The sequence below is a fragment of the Excalfactoria chinensis genome, chromosome 2 (genome assembly GCF_039878825.1).
Source record: "Excalfactoria chinensis isolate bCotChi1 chromosome 2, bCotChi1.hap2, whole genome shotgun sequence".
In the NCBI taxonomy this organism is placed as follows: Eukaryota; Metazoa; Chordata; class Aves; order Galliformes; family Phasianidae; genus Excalfactoria; species Excalfactoria chinensis.
This window is the reverse complement of record NC_092826.1, coordinates 109,218,308-109,236,563: the sequence shown is the minus strand read 5'-3', so window position 1 is coordinate 109,236,563 and position 18,256 is coordinate 109,218,308. Positions and strand designations below refer to the sequence as shown.

The following is an 18,256-nucleotide window of genomic DNA, read 5'->3' as shown; positions in this document are numbered from 1 at the left end:
CCAGTCTTAAGTATGCAAGTTTGCAGTAGCATAATAAATGTGAAGGAAAAAAAAAAAAAAAAAAAAAAAAAAAAGTATGTATATATGTATATATATATATATATATATATATAGTTAATTGACATTTCTTACATTTTGAGAAAAAGAAATTAAGATTTGTCAGAAGACCAAACAATGAAACAAACAAACCCAAAACTAAAAGAACTGAAAATTATGTGAAAACAACTGTTTTGTCCAGAGGAATGGTCAGTGTTAATGGCTGTTATTTTTGCACAATTTATACATTAAACATTATTAAAACGTCATAGTTTTCTTCTCTTTCCGTTAGATGAACTACTATCTTCAAAGGCTTTCTAAAAACAAAGGGAAAAATTTAATCAAGGAGGCATCTAACCATATCTTGTTTACATCTGTTATATTCTTTTAATAAAATTGGCTTAAAAGCTTAGCCTTAAAGGTGTTGTAAGCTTTCTGAAAAGTCTAATGACAGCTGTTGTTCCAGTACAATTCTGCAAATCTGATCTCAGTTTCTTGGGGATTCCATTTCGTTTTTGCTTGTTACATACAAGTAATGATATACAGACAAAAGAGGGAGATTCAGTCATGTCATAGCGAGTGGTGAATTAGAGAGACCTCTCAACTAAGCTTACCATGTTTAGGAGTCATCAATCTATTGTATCACCTATTAAAAATCAAGAAGCTTTGAAAAATTCTGTCTGTGGTTTTGCTCTGCTTCTCCAGGGCAGAACATACACAATTCTCAAGGCAACCCTTAGCCTCCTAATACCTGTGGTCTCATCTAAGGTCTTATCCTGATAGTCAGGTGTTGGCTAAGAGTGTTGTGTGAAGTAAGGCTTCTGCTTCTTACTGCATGGTGTGTGCTTGACCCACTTCTAAGGCAAAGTAACCCTGGGATTTAGTGTAAAGAGAATAGAACATCATGGTGCCAGCTGTTTCTGATGAAACAAATTTACTCCCAAACCAAAAAGCCCTTTAACTAATAAACTTGCACCTTGGTTTTATTAATACTGTCCCCTTTAGACTTTATTTCTGAATTAGTTTTTATTTGTGCTGTGAATTGTAGGGTATGTTTCTAACATTCTGCAGAATTAAATATTTCTTCATAGATCCAGACTTTTGTTTCTCTATAAACTTGCAAAGACTGCTTGCCTATTTGCTGCTTAAGACCTGCATCTGATTCAGGTTTTGAGCCACTTCTGCTAATGTGTGTTCGATGCACCATGCTGCTTGCACTGGTGACTTCTGTGCATGTGTTTTATGTGCTCTGGCAATGAGCAAAGACTTCACAGAAAATATTTTAGGGGGAACAAATGCATCCAAGTAACAGTGCATTATAGAAATCATGCTACAGCAGCCATGTCTGCCTAGCTCCTTTGTGTCTGAAGACTTGAGCAATACCACTTGTTCCCTTGACAGCTTGATGTGCATCTACAGAAAAGCATGGAACATATCATCCAACTGCTCAGAAGATTGAATGGAATATAAGAGAGAGGGAGGGGATAGGAAAATGAGTTGTAACTGATAATGCTGTATTAGGAGATCAAGGAAGGGTATTGCACTGTAATTTTCTGCCAGTTATAATATTACTAACCCTGACAGGAATTGGTACTGTGAGTTACTGAACAGCAGAAACAGAAGAAATGCAGCACCAAAGTTCTCTGTCTGAAAAAGGAAGAAGAACATGCCTTGTCATCATCTTAGTAGCATGGAACACAGTAGTACATTAATACTAAAACAAGTGAAATGTTAATCACAGCAGGAGTAATACCTTGGTACAGAGTGCTTTCATGCATTCAACTGCCAGCATGGTTAGCACGGTTCATCTGTACCTTGTGTTTCCAAGTCTTAGGGGTTATCTGCTTTTCAAGTATTTTATTTTGTTTTGCTTTACTTAGGGATTGCTGTGTGAAATGAATTAGATGTCAGCACCGTGTCTTGGCTTTCCACTTCCACCCAGCTTTCCTCTGCAGCTGTGCCTATTTGCATTCAATCACAGAGACTGAATTGTATACGTGAACATGGCTCGTGGTTCTTCACATTACTGACTTCATTGTAAGACACAAAACAAATTCTGGTTCTTTTTACTCCTTTGAAAGTGGCTGTGAAATTTTGTCAGTTTTCCTTAGCTAGTGGAGCGTACACTAACTTTCTCTGTACCTCAGTGTGAGGCCACCCTGCTTTAGTATCTGCATATCTAGAAGAGAAATATTTGATGTAAATGCCTCCGTGCGTGCATGAACACACTGGTGTTTCTATAAAAATTGTCAGCCCCTGTAGGAAACAGATTTCTAAAAATAGTGAAAGAATAAAGGCTGAATCCTAGATTAATTGCTTAGTACTCTAAAGCTGTGATATCCTAGAAACTTACTTCATTGAATACACTTTTAGTGTCTAAGCTAGTTACTATCATTTCGGGTAAGACTGCGGGCTAAGCTGCCATTTTTTCCGGCTCACTGTTTAGATGATTTCTTTCAGCCTTGACATTTTTTGGCCCTTTGAGTTACATATGTATTACTAAAACATAAAGTATGTAGCATAGCATGGTGTCTGTGTGTTTCTGACAGTAAAACTCTTAAATAGTTAAAAGCAGTTATTTCCATACTGTAAACAACAGTAAACTACTTTAACATCTTAACTGTGTTTGAAGGACAGTGCTTTAATTTCAATTATATTGAATTTGTTTGTAATGAGGTAAAAAAAATGCATACTAAAATAGAATAAACAAGCAGATTGTTTGGTTTAATCGTTTACCAATTTCTTATGATTTATTTTAATATGAATAGGGTTCTCAGCACTTCTAGATTACTCTAAGAGGAGGGAGTAGCTTCATAGTTAGATAATGTAAAGATCTGAAGTCTCATGTATTTCTTTTCCTTCATTTCATTCTTTCTTCCACTAATGAAATACATTTTGATTTTTCAATCATGCCATAGGTAGTATTTTCTAGATTCCTACTAGTCTGGTTGTTCCTTTCTGTCTGTACCAGCCAGATGTCAACTCTCCTAGGCTTTCCATATAAAGATGGATACTTTCCTGCAGCTTAGATCTTACCAGCTTCACATGATGGGTGATTTACTTCATATACCTGTAAATAAAGCTACATCTCATTTTTATCTTTTTTTTTTTTTTTTTTTTCTTCAAAGTAATATGATATTGTTGACTCTCTTTTTCTCACATTGTAATCCACTTGTTCTTAGCCTTTTCCTCTCAGGATCACTTCCTTTGTGCTAAGGGCAAGGCCTTCATTACTCCTGGTAAAATTCTGGTTAAACTTCTGGTAGGATAGCATTGACTCAGTGCAATCAACTGACCTGTTTCCATGCAGATACTTATGCCTGTAGAGGGAAGGTGGCACCAATAGTCAGTTAAACTACACATTTTGAAGGCGGTATCCATTTAGTCAAAACTGCTATATGAAATTACTTTAAGTTGAATTGTATCTGATTATTTGAAAAGAGCTAATTTACCTTGTCTCTGATCTTTCTTTCAGCTAGTCCATGTATATTTTAAATGATGCTGTGTCAGTAATCTGATTTGCGATGGGATCATTTAGCAAAGAGTAAAGCATAAACCACTTCACCCACCTTTCCATCTTTCATAAATCTCCCTTTCCTTTAAATAAGAGATCAAATCTTTTCATTGTTTTCTTCTTCCAATTAAACTGTGTGTATGTGTATATTTACATGATAAGTGAAGAATGTTTAGTTCTTGTTCCTTGTGTTCCTTATTCATTTTCTTTCTCATTTGTCTGTATGAGTTTGTGCTTCTGTATGCGCAACCTGTATTATTTGATCTTTTTACTTTGAGTGCTTTCTGCTCAAGCTTTGGGTCGCTCGTGATTTGTCTAAATTCATGTAATTCCATCTTCTATCCTTCTTGTGCATTAGGATAGACTACATATAATATAAGAGAGCTCTCTTAAAGAGTTGGACAAGTTTTCTGAGTTTCTGTCTTCCCTTGGCTTTGTTTCTTTCCTAAAAAAAATTAATTTTTTGAAGTTTGCTTTGTTGAAATCTTACTCCTCTTATTACCATGTTTTGTTTTTTTTTGCCTCTTTCCTAAGAATCATAAGCTTTGTGCTTCCAAGATCACTTCCACTAGAAATTTTCATTTTGTTGAGTTCATTTCTACTTGTGGCTTAGAGGCCAGTTCATTTTAATACAGTGACCTACCTTCCTGCTTTTCCAGCTCCTTCCTCAAAAGAGAAACAAGTGAAATACAAGTTCTCGTTCATCAGCTTATTCAAGACATTGTCCAGCCAGTATCCATTTCCATTAAGTCTTCTACAGTGTTATGGTCTTCCTTCTTTTATTATCTCTATTTTCAACCTTATTCTGTATTCTTGGTTTCCAGGTAAATATAGATGTCTGTTTACAAGGCACTGCTCTCACTCATTTGACCGGTATATTCCTTCTAAGCAAATATTTCTGCTCTTTATTACTATTCTAGTAATGATTTATTTCATGAAATCTTACTTGTTATGCCAATTAAGTTATAAACTTGATCACATGTAAAGATTATCAGCTCCTCTTGTTTATTCCCCAAATTACTGTCGTTAGTAAACAGACTTCATCTATGCTAAAAAGATCGGCCTCTCTCTCCTCTCCTCCTCCCTCTCCCTCTCCTCTTTTTATTTCCTCTGTTGAGGTTCATAGTACCAAACCTACTGAACTGTAGCACTGGGAACTTAACATGATACTTTTTGTACTTTGCTTGTCATCATTTTCAATGCAGAAGAGAAAGCAGTAAATGTCAAATGTTTGTATCGTTAGAGCATTGTTGACAAGGCTGGTAGGGGGATATGTTTATTGAGTACAGTGGTAAACAGTACATAAGTTTTTCAATCCTCTCTGCTTTATTTACCCGGTTTCTTCCTGAATTAAACTAGCGTATCTTGCAGCCTCACATAGCCTCAAGAAAACCATAAGCTACCAACTGCATGAGCTTGTTCCCTTCTTGTAGCAAATACGTTGATGATTCCATGTCTACTAAATTAAGAGAATATAACTTACTTATGATAGCATTGTGGGTTTGCTTTGCATTTTATATTTTAACTCGTAGCATAAAAAAAGCTTTTAACTATCATGTGAATTACCAAGAGAATACGCTGTCATGATCCCCAGCTATTTATACTGTTTCTTATCTGTGACATTTTAATTCACTGCTGAATTTATACTTTGCATGTTTAAGTACTGTTAAGACATGAAAGTTGTAGGGTTAAATCTGTAGACAGTGCTTTAAAGCTCCTATGATAATTGTTCTTAGGTATGTATTCCTTTACTGTGGCTCTTGAGACAACTGTTTAATAGACAACATTTGAATAATACAAATGTGCGGTTGGTAAAAATGGATTAGGGTTTCAGGGTGGTACCAATGGGTGATATTTAATATTGAATGACATGTATTAAGACAAATGCTTTTATATATAATTTATTTGGCATTGTAAATGCATTTATCTTGTGAGATACAGACCCCCTGTTGCCACATGAAGTATTCTGGAAAGGTTCAGAGTAAATAAATAATAAAACCACTTTGATATACAATCTAACAATATTAAATATTAAGACTTTCACATGATTGATTTTAATACTTAATTAACTTATTTAAAGTCCAATGTAACTCTGTTTTTGTATTAAAGATCAGACAGGCAGAAGCTAAAATGCAGGAAATGTTATTAAATGGGACAAAATTAATTGCATTTCATGATCTTCAGACTCTCTGGCTGTTAACCTGTCCATCAGTGCAGTGATCATGTTTGTTTTGTTCCGGATCCCAGCTGATGGTAATGTTAATCAGCTTTACCATGTCAGTCCATTTATATGTTTGCATCATTCTATTTTAATGATACATAATCTGATACATTTTATAAAAGAAAACAAACTTGCTTTATGCTAGTCAAAGTTTGTCAAGTTGTTCATTTTTCTTCAGAGTTAGTAAATGTTCCTCCTGAAACATGTTTCCTCAAACTGTTAACAACCTGTGGAAGTGACTGAGTAGCATCCCTGCTGGGTTTCATCCCAGCTGGTTTTAACCCAGGCAGCAGGTCTTCTGTATATAAACAGAGGTGGTGGCAGTAAAGGGTCATATATTCTGTGAGAGGTGGGCTCAGATGAGGGAGAGCAGAATTGCTGCTCCATGGATGCTCAGCGCCCTCTCCTCAACCTTCAACTGAAAGCAAACATGGGGTTCAGGATTATTTGCAAGTCATCTACACTTCATTGCTTTAAATACATACAATCATGTTTATCCTCCTAATATTTCATTTCATATCTACTGAAGTATGGGTTTTTTTGTATTCTGTCCTCACTTCAGTGTGCTGACATGCTTGATTACTTCATAAGCTGCAAATGAGGGGCAGAATTATGAACCCTCATAACATGATGCTGTCAAACTCAACAAAACGTGCACAAGACCATTACGACATCAGACACTTGCTTTTAGACGGGTCATTTTAATCAATTTGACTTCATAGGGCAGCTAATTTATCACTTAGCTAAACAAGTATTTCCTCTACTTGTCATCAATTTAAGTAATTAAAATGGTAAACTTTGCTATATGGCATGAAATAAAGACCCAAACATAATTTGAAGAAAGTAGATGATACAGTCTAATAGAATGAATACAAAGTATTATTTAAATACTTTGCTACACTCCAGTAGTTTTCAGAAATGTCATATTCCAGTAACACTGCTGGTACTGATATATACCCTTATATACTGATTTTCACCCTTAGCATATGCAGTGCCTCGTTTCTTCCTCTGAGACAGAACACTGATTTGTTTCCTTTCTTCATGCATTAAAGTTTTTACTTTTTTGCTTAATTGTTTGGGGATAAGAGAGTGACAGAAAATACAAGTGAGGCAAGTTCTCAGGAATGAGAACTTAGTTCAGGTAAGCCTGCCGACCAGTCATTGTATCCTCTCAACAATGTTAGTTTTCCTAAGATTGTTTTCATGTTGTACAGGAAGCTGGTTTGGAGACTTGAATTGGAATTTAAAAAACAAATGAACAAACCAAAACACCTCTATGAAGTTTGGTTTTGTTATGAGTCTTTCAACTTCTGACTAAACATTATGATTAGTTTATTACATGAACATTTATTATAATCAAATCACAAAGGACTCTGCTTTGTACTCTTCTGGCTATAGTGATATTCTTCTATCTCTATGTAATACATGTTTTTGCCATGTTTTCCCAGTTCCTGTCCGGATGATAAGTGCACCACTGACACTTCAGCTAAGATAGAAGCAAATCTGACAAAGATTTTTGACTTAGTCTTGTAATTCTAGCTAGTAGATTATTAATAGAACAGGTAGTTAATTTCTGTTATGCAGAAGGAGGTTGTTAGCAAGGTGGATGTAAATGTTAGTAAAGTTCTTCCTAATGGAATCAGGCAGATATTGTATGCTATGCAATGGACTGTGGAGGAGACCGTGTGGGAAAGTATTATAAGATAGTATTTCCACAGTCCTTTTTATATCCAGCAGATTTCTATGTTTTCATGGGATTTTTTATTGTCTCTGTTGTGAACCCACACTGACATGTCACAGGTAAGGTGCCTTTTCTACTGTTGAAACCCAGACTGGGTTCATTCAACGTGTGCTGGTCAGTGAGATGTTGACATGAGGCACTGCAATCGGTGGAGGCACCTCGCAGCATCTGAGCTCTGGGCCATGTGCTAGCTGCATCCAGAAGTGCTGCAGGGCTGTCTCTGCTCTTATGCTTAGAGAGAGGAGCCAAACACAATGCTTATCTGCCTTGGGCTCCTGGGTGGGTTCATGTCTCCTTTCATTCCCCTAAACAAGATAAATGTTTCATATGCAGCCCTAATTATGTTTCCATGTATATTAAAGAATAGTAGTAGAACTCCCAGTGCTGGGAAGGGTGCCTGCCTGCTCTTCGTCTTTTTTAGCCTATCATGCTTGGAGAAAATTAGTAGGAATAGATAACAGAGTCACTGTTAGCTTTGACTGAGAGTCTAGGTAGGCAGTATCAAGTCTTGTAAGCTAATTGAATTTCAGAGGATTTTAATAACATTTTTATTGTTTCACATTGAAAATGCTTTTAACTTACATCTTACTTAATATGAGCAATATGTTATAGGCCATTACAAATCAACCACAAACCTGTAAAGAATTAATCTTTCTCAGAGTAAGATCCCAAGAGTAATCATAATTATTTAATAGTTTGCTTTGTTCTTTCTTAGAAGAGCTGAAAAGAACTTAGGTATGGAACTATAAAGGAAATTGCTTGGACTATCACTAAAGCTAATAGTTAGTGATAGTTTTTTTAAACACTAATCAAATGTATCCATAAACAAACACAAGTAACTGATTAAATCACCGTTTGAGTATCAGAAGTAAATCTCTTTAGCTTTAAAACTGCTTTAACTGTCTGTAAATTATGGCTCGTACATGTTGTAAAGGCATGGTATTTGGGGAGTATTAAAAAAAGAGAGAGAGAGAGAGAGAGAGAAGGTAGAAATAGAAGAGAAGAAAAAGGAGAACAAACTTACCAGAACCAATTTCTTATTGTAGTACTGATATAAGAAAATCTAAGTCTGAAGCACATTTTGTATTAAAGTCGTGTCTGCTAATAATGGGATTTGGAGCCTGATTCTCAGTCTGAAAAGCATTGTGCCTTATTTAGATACGCTGTGATGGGCTGTAACAACAAAAAGTTAAACTCTAGCAGAACAGCCTTTCAGGCTTGTGCAGTAGAAAGGCAACAACGATGATACAGCTAAGACAACAGGAGAAGCAAGTAGATTTCCAAGAGGAGAAAAGTGTTAGCATATTTTTCTACAATTTTTTCTTTAAATAAATAATTTTATTTATCTATCTATTTATTTATTTATAATTCTATTTATTTATTAATCTCAGGCAAAAGCTGAGATATTGCTTAAATGGCCAGAAAGTTTTTAAATGCTTCTCTCCAAGTTATTGTTCATGTATTTTCTGTGATTATAGTTAATAAATCACATTAAAAAAAACATGTGAAGTATACTTGCATTCATAACGTGTTTTTTGAGATCATCCAAAGACTTGTTAAAGGCCCTTCTGTATTTGTGGTACATTTTCTTTAAGGCCATGATTATTTGATTGTAATAATTTGCTGTAAATATGTACCACTGCAAATACAGGAAGTCCTGCTTTCTCTCACATCCAAGTAGCATCAGATAATCTGTTTTAGCTAAAAAGTAGCAAGAGATGATCATATATTTATTGTTAATAAACTGGAGGCATTAAACATACATGGTCAGTGCATTATAAGAACCATAGGGAAGCATAATTAAAGTCATTTTTGAATTGGTGATATACCAATCCTGAAACTATTAAGAACATACCTCCTTATATATTTCTTAAATATAATTTTCTTGGAGTTAGAAATACTGTAAGCAAAGCAGCTACAGGAAGTGGTACTTAAAACTCAAGTGCCATCCACAGATCCATGTTGCAGGTCAGCTCCATCTCTTTCAAGCTGTTAATAAGTTGCTATATACTGACCAAAATGCTGTCTTCAAAAATGTATTCCTGCATTGTGATCATGCACTGGAAAGGTCATTTCTCTGTCTTATTTACCTCTCTGACCATAACACCATCTGCTTCTTCTTTCTTTATTGGCATCCTCTTATTCATTGCAGCAAATATTAGCTTAAAATGTATTTCATGTGAGCTTCTAACATTGTTCTTGGTGGTTTGTGTGTTATTGATTTGTATTCTATTCAGCCTGTGATGCTGAACTTGTATAACCCACTTGCTGGGTTTTCATTGACCTGCTTTCTCTCTTTTAGTTCTTAATTTTGGGAATGACTTCTTTATAACTATCCACTAATTAGCTGATTAAGTTTCTTCAAATGTTTCCTTAACAACACCTTACTACAAAGCTATTAGAAATCTTGATTAAACTGAAATAAACATACCAATAAATGTCTTTTCATTCTTTTCTGTATGTGTTTGCATTCCTCTGCCTCTTGTCTCATATTTGACCTAAGGTTTCTAACATATAAATTTGGTTAAAAGAAAAATGTTTTTTGTAGGATGAGGTGTTCTGAATTCAGAAGGATGTGATGATGGCTGTTACCTCAGCTTTGCTCTACAACCGTCATTGTCCCCAGGGCCTGGCATCAATTTTCTTTGTAATGAGACTGAAAGATGAGTTGAGAAAGCTAGAAAAGGAAGGAGAGAGGCTCCTGCCTCAACTCACAGTCCCTCAAAACAATACATGCATTTTATTTGCATGTGATTACTTAGAGGTACAGTTGCAATTCTTTAGGACTTAAAATAATAAAATATTTAAAGGGAATTGCCATTATTCTTCTATTTGTAATCTAATGGTGAATTTCTGCCTGGAAAGTAAGGAAAGGTTTTTAAGAATTTCAGCGAATTGTGTTATTGCAAAGTAGTTAAAGAAACACTAAATGTTTGTTTCTGCTTTTCCTCCAGATAAATATCCTTCAGTGGAAATTATTGCCAATATGTATCATTCTGTATCTGAAACCAGTCACCCTTTGCAAGCAGAGGAACAAGAAGTAGGCATTGATCCCTTGCAGAGTTACTTGAATAAAACAGAGGAAGGTGAGTTTTGTATTTCTGTGGGGATTTTTTGTTTTAACTTTATACCTAGAAACACAATATGTCACGATAGCTATACCTGTCATAATTTGTTTAATTTTCTCAATGAAGTTGGCAAGGAAACTTAAAGAACAGTTCATGGACTTTGTGCAGAACACTCTGACACTAATGAAAACCACAAAAAGTCAATTTTCAATTACAGACAGAAACAATAGCCGAATGTTTAATGCTCTGTCATCTTTTTTCAGTCATAAACCAAGCACTGATTTCAGCATAAGAATATTGAAATAAAGGATGGCTCTGTGTTACTTTTGAAAGATGGGCTCTTTCACATTGCTCTGATTCCAAGGTTTTTTTCCCTATTTATTTATTTAAACTGTGGAAAAGTGAAATGCGTAATTTTGGAAGAGTTTATAGAATACAAAGGGTGATTTTCATATTTCTTGTTTGACTCTTTTTTTACTCTAAAAAGTACTGAAAGCTGGGGTAGAATGAATAGACTGAACAGTAGAAGTTACTTTGTAACTCAATGTAAATTAATAAAATGCAGTATTTAGAAGACTCTAATGAACAGTGAGAGCAAAATACTTGTGTAATGCAATGCATGTTTGCATTGCTTGTCTTTTCTGCTTGTGGTGACAGCATAGTTGGTATGAAGTGATAAGCTTAACAAGAAGCCAAGATCCTTGTCATGAAAACATTCCTCAAGTACTCAGTTATACACAATGGCACCTTAACTACCTGTAATTTTCCAGTCATTGAACACATGTGCCAGGAGGGCAAACTAAAAAATGTGTTTTAAATTACTGAGTTGAAACAACTTTGTCACATTTCTTAAGTCCCTCACCCACATCACCCATTCTTTGTGGGTGTATCTGTCTATAAATCTTCTGTTTACTAGTGCATATTAAGAAAGCTATGTCAAGATTTGTTTAGTCATTTTTACTGCTTCAGTTTATAAGAAGCCGATGTGTTGCTTTAAAATACATGGGTAAAACTTCATTGCTCCTTCGAGGGTTATTTTTTTGTTTGATTTTTCTTCATGGCTTTATAAAGCTTTTTCAGTATCAAAAAGTTACAATGAACATCTAGGGGAAAATATTGTAAAATCTGACGATTAAATGAAATAGCTTTTCCAGGTCAGTGTTCCTCCTCTGTTACATTTGACATCTTAACAATATAAAGCCATTTTGGTTTGATAAACTAAAAGCATTTTTATAACTATATCTAGATACTTGAAAATAATCCTTTGCAATAACCTAAAATAATAACCATTTTCCCGAGGAAGTATAGTTAGCTTCTAGTTTACACCAATCAAGGAAGATGAGCTTTTTCTTCTGATTTTTTTCCCTGAAAATATTGGAAATTCTCTCGACTTCGTTTCAAGGAAAATCAAGATTTTTATCTTGTTAAAAAACACAGAAATTAATTTTAGCCTTTACCGTGCCCAGAGAAGTAATTACTTACCTTGACTGAAAAGGTTTCTCGTTTTTATCCCAACCTTAACATTTCTATGACATACAAAGTTATTAGTATTGAATTGATGTTTAAAAGTGCCATTAATTCATTTACCCCAAATGTTCATTAACAATGTAAATGTATGCTGATGTTCTATGAGACAAGGAAGTGACTAATGACTCTTCGCACTAACAACACTTAAAATGAATAGAAACTTTAGATAGCTAATCTTGAAGTAATCAAGACCCTCATTCAGCTTGGCATCTCTGTATGCTCTAAAACAGCTGTCAACTGTTAAAAATATATACACAACACCGCATACGCACATGCGAAGATAAAGATATGTAAATACATGGTTCCCCAAGTCATAAAGGTTACCAACTATGATACATTTTTGATGTTCTATCTATGTAAATATTTTATATAAAGCATCCATTTCATCTTCGGTTTTGTGGTGATTTTTTTTTACTGTGAAACACGTACTGCATTTTAATTTGAAATTTTATATATCCAAACTAAATATTTGAAGTTTTAATGTTTAATTTTAAATAAAACATATATTTAGGCAATGTTACGTCTTTGAGCATTAAAGTATAGCGTCACTTTTGTCCATCTGGCCTGGTTACAAGTTCAGAAAAAGGAAGTAATCAGTGTTTTGCAATTGAAGTATCTAACTTGAAACAAAGTAATTAATACTTAGGAGATGGATGGAGAATTGTCTTAATTCATACTGTGTTGTATATGTACAGCCTTTCTTCCTTCTGCCTATGCAGTTTTCTAACAGCAGCTCTGCAGCATATTTGAAAATTGCATGAATTCGCATCTCATTGAAGAAAAATGTGAAGTTCCACTTAAAAATACTATAGGATACTGTGAGGACTGGGAAGATGCAGACATTTCTTGAATACAAAAAAGACCTTTCAGAGTTGAAGTTGCTTGAGTGAAGGATTCTAGTATGTTTTTAAGCAAGCACACTAACGTTCACTGGAACAGGCTGCCCAGGGAGGTGGTGGAGTCTCCTTCTCTGGAGATATTCAAGACCCGCCTGGACGCCTACCTGTGTGACGTGGTGTAGGGAGCCTGCTTTGGCAGGGGGGTTGGACTCGATGATCTCTAGAGGTCCCTTCCAACCCCTATAATTCTGTGATTCTGTGATTCTGTAATGCTTTAGTTAGGAAAAACTGATGGATGTTCTGTATAATATTGTGAAATACCAGGACATGTTAGTTGCTTGGTTTTTTTGAAGCTGAGCTGAGTGCTTAAAGGATTACCTTGGAGACAAAGTTATATAAGTCTTCACTGGGATGAAGTAATAAAGCACACCACTGTTAAGTACACTGAAAATAAGTACATAATAATAGAGCTAGTCTGATTTGCTAATGCACGTGAAGGGCTGTGTTTTCAGTGTTTGCAGCTGATACTGAAATGTGATGTAGAACCGGGAGATGTAATGTCCAGTTGAAATTGTCTCTTACGAACTCATAGAAAAGAAACCTTGGAAATTTGTGAATCACTGTCAAGTATAACTGGCTGGAAAACAATATTCATAGATTAGGTTTTATTCATTTACTGTCAGCATGGAAGGCTGTCGAGGATGGCGTTTCAGAAAGATGTTTATTGAGTCTAGCAGTACTTCTTGCTTTTATTAAAATTTCTGTGAAGTTACAGAGAGAAAATGTGTTTTATTTAGGATACAGCTGTTAGCACATAAGGGGCTAACAAGAAATTCAAAGTATTTTTGAGATTTTAGGTAAGTGCCCTGTGAATAATAAGATGTAGTTCAGCAGGAAGATTTAACGTTGCAAGTGCAACATTGACAGATAGATAGTTGTCTATCTGAACAAATAAAACTAGAATACAATAGATGAGGTAACTTTAGAGAAAGATCAAGGAATTCTCAACAGTCCAAGTGTGGCTTTTTGAATGTTGAATTATGCTGAATCAGGAGAATGTGCTTGTTTGCAATTATACAAAGTCATAATAGGCTACAATCTAGGTTTGTAGTTAACAGTCAAGATTTTTCTTATTCTCCTGCAATACTTAAATATTTAGAGAAAAAGAGGATACATTATTTCAGTTTTATTCTGATGGTTGATTTAGTCAATGTTGTTTTTGTTATTTTTTTTTTATTTCAAGATAAAAAATGCATGTTCATTGCATATATGCAATCATGTTTGCTTTTAAATTACATTTTTAATAACTAGCAAAAATTATGAGAGTGGGATTCTCATTTTTTTGCAGTCATAATTCAAATGGCATTTTTGCTAATTTTAGGAATGTTTTATTTGGGTTTATAACTTTTGGATCTTGGTGTACTATTGTTTACATGCTTGCACCTATGCCTTTTTTCCTTACTTTTGACTATAATAAGTTAGCTTTATCTTAATACTTTTTATGTTCAAAAAGTTTCCATGGTATTGTTCATTTTATTAATTTTATTTTTATGATTTTTGTCATCTTCATCAGAATACTATGGTGAATCTTATCTATTTTGTCTTCAGCAGACACTGTAAGCACTGAATATAGGAAGGGGAATTTCAGAAACTTTGCTCTTTTACTTACTCCCTCTGTGCTACATCTAACAAATACTTTGTTCATTTCGGGTTTATATTACCTTTGAACAGATTAATTAGGGTAACTGTTTCTGAGCTGCAGTAAATTTTTACTCAAAGTTATAGAACTCTCCACATTCTGACACAAGTTTTGAGGAATGTAGTAGGTAGTATTCCCATTTCATTCATATAATGAGAAAGTTGATCCTCTAAGGACAGACTGGAACAATGTGTTTAATACTCTTCAATTTAATTTGCTCAATATCACAATTAATACAATTAAGGTCACTTGAAACTATTAACGAATTGGGTAATTTACTTTAACAATGTCAGTGTGTTCTCACAATTACATTTGCTTTAATTAGTGTACAAGCTATTATTTAATAGCATACTTCAGATAGAAAAATGTAATGTGCTCTTTGTTCTTAGTAGAAGAAAAGGGGAAACCTTTAATGGGTATGAGTGCTCTGAATTTGCTATTCAGGGGGTGTATTTCTTGTCTAACAGCTTTAACTGGTGGTGAGAACAGACAAGGATGGCATAGCTGGAAGGATAAAAATAACTATTAATGTGTGTGATTGATATATATTCCAGTTGAAATAGATCAATTGCCCGCCTCAAACTTACCATTGCATCCCTCGTGATTCTCAAGGCTGTCATGAAAAAACAGTGAGATAGTAGAAGAACATTCATGTTCCCATTTTGACCTTATTCTGTGAGTTTCCATTTCTCCTTTATGACGAATTCTGCTGTTCTGGTATACAACTCATTACCTTGATCACTACAGAGTGTTGCTATATAGAGCTATACCTTACGTCATAGTTTGAGAAACTTGATGTTTGTCATGTTATACAGAAAACATGCCAAAAGCCAAGGGAAATGAAGTAACAAAGTAAATGTTCACCTTCAGAGAGCCAAATGAGAGGCACATGCTGTTTTTAAGAGGCTTTACCATACCCCAACAGCATGGCTTTTCCTAGAGCTCATCATTCAGAGCTGTTCGGGCTTCTCCACCCAGGCTCTGCTTCTCCATCACAGGCACAAGTGTGAAGGTTGGAGGTGTGCTAGAGAGAAAAGTACTCTCTTTGGTTTGCTTTGTATTTGATGAATAAAAACAGGAAGGTTGTTATGTCTTCAAGCACCATATGCTGACATTACAAGCATTTTAATATTAATTTACTAATAACAACTGCTGTTTAGTTTGCTTTCAATTGAGTAGCGACAGGATTGTAGTGACAAAGAAACTACACACTACATCTTGAGCTAAATCAGAGTAGAAGTCCTTGAACTGAAGTTCTTTCAGTGCCTGTTGGTCCAGAGTGGTTGGAAACAAGCCTGGTGTACAATGTGGCAAATGTGTTTGCTGCTCACCTTGGGCGTGAATTGCTGCTGTGCTGCCATGCCTTTGCATAAGTGAAAGAAAGTTGTCAGCTATGAGCCCTTGAAACTGATTGCTTTGCTGTAAATGCCTGTTTTAGGAGCCTGGGAGCAGAGCGTGGTTTAGGTGCCCATAGCTGTGGTAGTGTCTGTGGGTTGCCAGGATCCAGGGCCTGACTTTTCTCTCTAGAAATATCTACTTTGATGACTTCACATGAGTTGCCTGCTATATTAATTTCAGTTTGGAGATTATCATGTGTCATAGATAACCAGCACAAGCACCATGTATGGAACCAGTGTACAGTGGTTTATAAAGATATAAGAAAAGACCTTTCAGTTGTCCGTGTCTGTAGAAGCAGAATAAATCTAAACTGATCACTTTGAAAGTTCTCCTTGGCATCTTTGTACAGAATGACCTACCTCACAAGTAACACTGGAAATCCTCCTCTGTTCAGTCTCGTCAGCTGGGAGTTCTGAGTTCTTTCCAGATGCAGGTCTGCCCAAATTCTGGCATAAATTACTTATCAGCCTCATCATTCTCTTAACTCCTCATGTCCTTATTTAGGGAAATGCTGGTTTCAGTGTTTCTTCTAGCTTCTCCCAAATCCAGCTTAAAGCTCGTCTAACTGGCTCTCATCTTGTTTCCTATTGTATGTATAAAATAATATATGTGCTATAAAAATGAATGGTGCAAGATGAATGAAAGTTTTTTTTAACTAAATCTGATATGTTGGTTGAAGCTTAAAATACTAAGCAGAAAAATCCATTTTAACTGGAGTAATCTCTTGACATTCATATAGGAGAATCTTTTTTAATAAAAACTTTATAAATTTAATGTGAAAACTACTTCATTATACAGAAGTCAATGGTGAGAATGAAATCATTATTTGAATATTTTACTCAGATTTGATGTAAAAACGTGATATGAAGGCTAGTATATGTAAACACTTCACATATTAAATGTTTGATGCAGTGATCAGATTATGTTAAACGGCTGTATCTCTTACATATGGAAAAGGCAAATTCTTTTAATTTAAAAAAAAAAAAAAAATTGAACTGTACAAGCTTGATTTTCTTTGTGTGTGTGTAATAAAAGGCTAGTAAATCAGAATTCTAGCTGGGGCCAGCATGATTGGTACGGGATAATAATTAAATGTTTGTGTTCCCTTCTGTCCTTACATACAGAAGACTGTAATTTACAAAGCTGTTTGTAAATTGTACGCAGCTAGCTGATGTTACATGCCCCTGCACCTGAGATTAAATGTATGTTTAAACATTTTGAAAGAGTTACCACAGATTTGATTGTGTTAGAAATTGATTGTTCTATATAATGGAAATCTGTCAGCATGGACAGAATCTTTCCTATCCTTTGTATTTGTGGATGTTTGTAAAAATCTGGAATTTCTTATTTTAAAAACTGAAAAGTTTGACATGCTTTTTTTTTAAGTGATACCACCAAATGATATTGCAAAGCTTCAATTATAGGCTTCTCATTAACTTGTAAGCTTTTTTCTTCATCCACTTTGAATGCCCCCATCATTGTCCTCCATGCACATGCAGAACTCAGAGGTGTGGAAGGGGAGAGGAATAAAATACCGTCATACCAGATAATTTTGTACTACTTAAAGTAAGTTAAATGTGTATTATTTATTGACAATCTGGCCTTTTAACAAAGAAAAATAGGCCTATGGTTATGTTGCCACTGCTACAAACTAAACAGCTGATACTTTAATGAACAACATACTGAGGGCCATCCAGGACATAAGGCAAATTAAGCAGGTTACAAACTGCATATCTTCTGTTTAGATATAGGAGATCTCCCCAGCTCTGACAATTAGCTCTACTGATCAGGCAAGCAGACAGACAGAAACAGAAGGAGGCCATTTGTATCAATTTGAGGAACAGAACTAGTAATGAAGTAAAATATTCCTACCAGATATTTTCAACTCTGCTTTGGATCTGATATTTCTAACTGCTGGTTTCATCTTAACAATAACAAATAAATAAATATGTGCTGCTTAACAAAAGCATATTTTCTCTTGTTTACAAATTGAGAGCAAAGGAAGAATAATACTTCTAACCTGGAGGGTTTTTTAAAAAGGAGAAAACATTTTCTGGACATACAAACAAATACGGATCTCAGTAACCTGACAGCTTTGTTTAAACGTTGAATTTGAGTTTCCTTTCATGAAAATCTTTTCAAAGTACAGCAATTCAGCTGTGAAAACCTGAATACATTAATGATGACAAAGAACCTCTGGAATGAGCCAACAT

At 34.9% G+C, this 18,256-nt stretch overlaps 1 protein-coding gene across 4 annotated transcripts in view; it reads left to right on the top strand.

Moving 5' to 3' along the window:
• TBC1D5 (TBC1 domain family member 5) overlaps window positions 1-18,256 on the top strand; it is a 293,172-nt gene that overhangs the window by 105,597 nt on the left and 169,319 nt on the right. For all 4 annotated transcript variants that reach the window (XM_072328750.1, XM_072328747.1, XM_072328749.1 and 1 more), the window contains exon 4: window positions 10,467-10,598. In XM_072328750.1, the coding sequence (XP_072184851.1) occupies window positions 10,499-10,598 (100 nt within the window). In that variant the 5' untranslated portion in view covers window positions 10,467-10,498. The remainder of the gene's footprint in view (window positions 1-10,466; window positions 10,599-18,256) is intronic.